This window comes from Trypanosoma equiperdum (genome assembly GCF_001457755.1).
Source record: "Trypanosoma equiperdum strain OVI genome assembly, contig: ctg_497, whole genome shotgun sequence".
Classification (NCBI taxonomy): Eukaryota; Euglenozoa; class Kinetoplastea; order Trypanosomatida; family Trypanosomatidae; genus Trypanosoma; species Trypanosoma equiperdum.
The window spans coordinates 37,965-43,573 of NW_027124417.1; the positions used below are offsets into that span (position 1 = coordinate 37,965).

At 45.3% G+C, this 5,609-nt stretch overlaps 1 protein-coding gene and 1 pseudogene across 2 annotated transcripts; one reads left to right on the plus strand and one right to left on the minus strand.

Moving 5' to 3' along the window:
- Window positions 1-2,383: 2,383 nt before the first annotated feature.
- Window positions 2,384-3,031, plus strand: TEOVI_000211700 (uncharacterized protein; the record flags this gene model as incomplete). The annotated part of the gene is made up of 1 exon (XM_067225237.1): window positions 2,384-3,031. The coding sequence occupies one exon, from the start codon at window positions 2,384-2,386 to the stop codon at window positions 3,029-3,031; it is 648 nt and encodes a 215-aa protein (XP_067081338.1).
- Window positions 3,032-4,412: 1,381 nt separating this feature from the next.
- Window positions 4,413-4,898, minus strand: TEOVI_000211800:pseudogene (annotated as a pseudogene). Its single transcript has one exon. A coding segment is annotated over exon 1 (486 nt).
- Window positions 4,899-5,609: the final 711 nt, after the last annotated feature.

Consider the following 5,609-nt stretch of genomic DNA (forward strand, 5'->3'; position numbering starts at 1 on the left):
AACAGTGAGGGTTGAGTCCAACAGCGAAACCCAACAGGACGGTAGATTAACTTCACGAACCCATTTTAATTCCTCCTTTTTTTTTCCTTTTCTTTCTATTTCTGCTGTTATTTTAATTTACCAGATCCTGTGAATGGTTCGTTTTGCTTAATTACTAGTCACAGGTATTTTCTCTTTTCTTTTCTTCTCTTTTTATTTTTTTTCTTCCATCCTCTCCCCTCCATTTGTACATGAATATAAAAAAGGTAATTGCTTACATAAGCTCAAATATATAAATATAGAAATATATTTATTTATTTATTCCTTTTTAGTTTAAATGCAAAAGTTTCCACAAATACACGCGTCCGTAAGCTCAAACAAACTTTTGGAAGCCTCTCCATGCGCAACCGCAATGTTGCAACTCGCGTCTTTAAAAAAAAAAAAAAGGTTTTTGTATTGAATTATAAGCGACTATTGAGTTTTTTTTTTTCCTCAGGATTTAAAAAAAAAAAGTGGGGGTCAAATATAAATGTATCAGTCGCGGACTTCAACCAGAGGTATGTTTTTGTTTGCGCCTCCACTTCATATTTGTAACCCTGAAGGTGAATTTACTCCAATGGGGGATAATAAAGTTAAATTAGATTAAATTTAATTTAAAAAAAAACAGTAACCGGACTCAACAATTCCTCCCCCCCCCCAATTCCTCACTTCTGTAAGGGGATGCACAAACATTTCCTTTTAAATCGGTTTTTTTCTTTTGCCGGTAAAACATGTTTATATTATTATTATTTTTTTTTTTTCTGACTTCACTATTGTCTCGTAATCTCGCCGCGCATACGAGAGCACAATTTACTCCCAATGATATTGTAAAGAGAAAATGGTGCGTAATTATCGGATAATGTCGCCTTATTTTATTATTATTATTTTTTTCCATCCGGCTATACGTGGTGGTTTGCACATGTTATTGCATACACGGGGGCAAAATAAATAAATGGTAATTTAAGCCTCGCAATTTGAGCGGACCCGATTTCATAACACGCTAAAGCCTCAAGGATGGAAAAGAAAAAAAAAACTCTCAACAGTTGAGTGTTGGAAAGCGAGGTGCGCTAACAATGAAGGGAAGTTATTTATCCGGACTCGTTAACTGTAATAACAATAATAATAATAATAATAGGATCCCGTTTAAGGGACTCCACAGAACACCTGAAGGAATAATGCCGGTTACTCATCTTAATTCAGGTGAAACACTCCGATAGGTGAGAGGAATGAAGCTTCCAAAAAGAGGGAAAAAGGGGGAAAAAAAAAAACTACCCAGCCGACAAGGGAAATGGAGTCGTAAAGGGATTATGTAAGGTGTATTGTCAGTTTTAAGTTTCAATAAGTGCCAACGCTAAAGAAAGGAAAGGTTTAGTGATGTCTCATTTCTAAACAATGTTTACCACTTTTACGTGTGTGTTTGTCTGCTCTGCGCTTTGCACTGAAGCTCAAATGCACGATATCATCACATCTCCCTCAAAACTTCCCCGATGGTGCCGCTTCTCACGAGGGGGGAAAGACGACGGGCGCCACACCGGTAAAAGCAATTGGAGCTGGTGGATTATGGTTTTGACTTTACAAGAAATATTTTGATCTTACGGGGTGGAGCGTGTTGGTGTTGAGGAAAAGAAAAAAAAGAAGGGAATATTGCCATTTCCGTCGCCAAACGCGAATAGGGAGGGACGTATTTGTGCACATATGTTGTTTGGAATGAAGCAATGGGTACATTTGATTAAAGACATGTGGCGCCACAAATTAAAATGTACCAGTTCATTTGGATGTGGCGAAGTGACATACCGGAAAATGGGGAGAAGGTTGCGCCACGATTTAGTGGCATGTGATTGGGAGGTAGCAAACAATGGAGAAAGGAGAAGGAGTTATAACGTTTTACGGTATTAAGAAGCGCAGTTGCTTTTGTGGCGGAGTAAAGGGAACCATAAAAAGTGATGCTGATACCACAGTTGTGTCAACGTGTAAAAGGAGGGCAATTTTAACACCGTCTAGAATGCTGTAAACTTGGCGCCGGATTTTTCCATACGCACTCCCTTATATAAATTCGTTTGGAACTGTGGTGAATATCATGATACCGCACGGTGTTGATCCGCACTGCGCTGCAGACACCCACACGCCGTTTCCAGGTACGCCATCGCTGTTTTTACTATTCAGCGTAATTCCGGACCATCTCAGAATGAATAGTCCGCGCGCCGTTTCGTCAGCGGGTTGGTGACGTCACTTTTTCTTCCAGTCGCAATTTAATAAAACCACTGGTCCGTTCGCCCCTGCTGAAAATGGTAAAAGCGCTTCGCCTTTTTCACTTACGGGTTCTGCACAACCAGTGGTTAGTAATTTAAAATCAAGAGTACGCTGCATGTCTGAAAACCCCGCCCAAAGCTACCCAAGTGGGGGAAGGGAAACTGAAATGGCACCTGTAGTGGGTGAAGTTGACATTTCAAAACCAGGCCAGGGATATCCCCAACCTCCCAAGTCAACGTACGTTCCTCCCGGCCAAGGGTTTGGTGATGGAGCGTCGGGTGCGCCGGGGTCCGAAAATGAGTGGGAAACAGGAATGATCACCGCCCCTTGTAAAGATTGCTGCTTTTGCTTGGGTTCCTGTGCTGGTACCATATTTTGTGCTTATGCGCAACGGGAAGCGCTACTACTAAGCGACTTTCAACAATACACCTGCTTTGGTGGTATGTGTGGCCAGTGCTCATGCTGTGTTTGTCATGGGTTCGAAAAATGTTGTATGGGCACGGAAGTCTTCTGCTGCCCGTGGTGCGCCGTGTTTGCGAATCGGTTCATGGTTCTTCAACACTATGGACTTCAGGAAAGTCTCGTGAACACAGTGGTCATAGCGGCTGCCTGCTTCCTTCCGTTGTTATTGTTGTTATGGGATCCTCGTTTTGTTCCCGGGGCTTGGCTGGCCCTCCAAGAGATGATTTTGGGGTGCCTGCTGACACAACAACAACATCAAATGAGGGTTCAGGGATATCCAAGGAGAGTGGAAATGGTGTAACTGAGGAAAGGACCCACCATCACATCTTTTTCTTTTCTTCCTAGTATTCACCGCCATTTCTGACACAAGGCGGCAAAGCAGCTTCTCCGTGGAAAATTTGTTTCGAGGATTTTATTGCGGTAAACAGCGGCCTTGCCCTGTTAAAGAGGCCCCCACTGTCTCTGGAGGGTTTGGTTTTCTTTCTTTTCCGGTCCCCTACCCTTGTGTTGTTCGGTCAGCGGCAGAAGGAATGGATTTTTAAAAAGGGGCATATATACATGCGCGTATACTGATGCGCTGTTCCGTTACCTTAAATAGATTTGGGTCGGTTTTGAAACAAAAAAGGGGGGATGCTGCGGGTAGGGAAAAAGTCGCCAAGGACACATTTACCCCTGGTAGCGGATGGTCTTGCTTATGCTAAGGTAGTGCTTAATAATTATTAGAGGAAAAATCAGTGTGGTTGAAGGATTAAAGGGGGAAGTGCGAGTGTAACCACCGCGTAAGATTGGAGATATCGCCAAAAGACGGGGACTCAAGAAAAAGAGTGAGAAGTGTTGCATTGGTTAAATGCTTTCAAACTACTGGCAATTTCTTTTCCATAATGGTTTGACGGAAACAGGAACGTTTTGGTTGGGCGTTCCGTATGAGCGGCCTTGCTGAACGTACCCTTTCGCGTCCAAAGACCAATCGTACACAATGCGTGTCCAGAGGGTTACGCTCTTGGGAAAAGACGCGGAACAATATCCGCCTTAGAATAGACTTTCAACCTCTCTTTCTCTTCCTCTTCTGTTGCAACGATCCCACCGCTACGTTGGGGCTCGCTCACGGGACGAATGAATGCGCAAACTACACATGACCGCTGGCACACAGCGCCAATAAGCGCTTCCCCAACTTTAGGAACCACATGCAGGAATTCAGGCACCCGTCCGAAAAGAAAAAGGAAAACGGACCTCGACAAGCTTCAAAGCAGTGCTCATGGGGGATCCATCCCCGCATCAGTGGTTGTGATATCTCCGGGGTGAGGAACAGCTTTGCGTCTCGAAAACCTCAGAGGCCTGAGAAGACAAATGCACGGTGCGGCTCCCAAATGTCAGAAAAAGCAATTAACCTTCCGTGCGCTGGAACCGAAAGTTGTAAAGAGGAGTTATGTTTAGCTGCAGATGCGCTGCTAACAGAGCGCGCTGAAGGGTTTTAGCGGGCTACACAACAATCGTTTCCAAAGAAGATTAGAGATTGGTTGCCAGAAATTGTCGACCGCCAGCTGCAGCATGGCGCCCCGAAGGAGCTAAGGGGAAAAAATGGGCTCACAGATGCAGTGGAAAAAAAAGCCGCCAACAGTGGTGGAGGAAACGCAACCACAGCCAATAAAACAGAGGAGAGGGGTCTCGCCGCCTTACCCTCAAGTAGTAACGATTTGGCTTCCTGAAGTTTCGACGGCATTACATTTCGGCGCTCTGACGAGTGGTAAAATTTCCCTGTCCAGAGAGGTCAGTGCTGCACGAAAAACTTCTCGGGAAGGACGAGACTGTACGCCCACATCGGTGAGCCAGCAAAGAGACCGAAGACAACCCGCCTCGTCACGATGAAGAAATTGTACTGCATTACCTTCCCGAGCAAATTCGGGGGAGCGCCCCAACGCCACGCTCTTTTGAGAAGATGCCAGCCGCGTTGGTCGTTCTAAGCTTAACGGAACTGCGCCAGTCATGTGAACACGAATGTGCCCAGCAACCCGCCCCCTGCGGCATCGTACATAATGCCCCCGCGCCTTTGCGTTACATGGGAAGCGAAAGCAGAGCGTGAAGTAAGAGTCCAGGTGGAGGCGGACGAAAAAAGGAGCCATGTCTCCCGGTAAAACAAAAACCCCATGACCCAAAAGGCGACTCCACATCGCGCCCTCGCCTCGTTACCCGGTGCCCCCTACGACGCCACCAGGTAGACACAGTGCCAAATGGCCTTCCGGTACCAGTCTCCGCCACCGCCCTCCGGTCCACATTCCACAAACAAGGTAATACCTCTCAAAGATTGAAAACCACAGGCAACTTCCGTATGGAAAGAACACTGAGTGCGTCAAGGGATGTGCTTATTGTCGCAACATGAAACTCCTAGTTTAGCAAGAGGTGAAGAAGCTTATAGTTTACATGACAGTTAGTTCCGGTAGAAACACTCATTTACGATGAGCAAGGTGGAAACAACAACTACGGCGTGGGAAACCGTTCCGCAGAAAGGCGTTACCTTTCTATAGACCGCCTTACGGACGGCCATAAAAGTAGTGAAAAAAAGGAAAAAGAAAAGCAAAGGTCGCCGGCACTTCTTCCCTGTCTCACGGATCTATGCAGCTGTTTTCAATTCACTGTCATTATTATTTTTTTTTATTTACACTCGCTGTTTAAAAAAAAACCTGCACATTTGTATAAGAGTGAAGGTGAGTCTACATTACTACTTTTACGCTAGAAACCCCACCCTCCGCTTTTCCGGTGTCCACATCCTGGGAGTTATTCCTCCTTCGTTTTACCATTATGAAGAATGCAACGGCCGTAACCACGAGAATAATGGCAGGTACAAGGACTGCCAATATAATCATTGCTGTTCTCTGATGTCT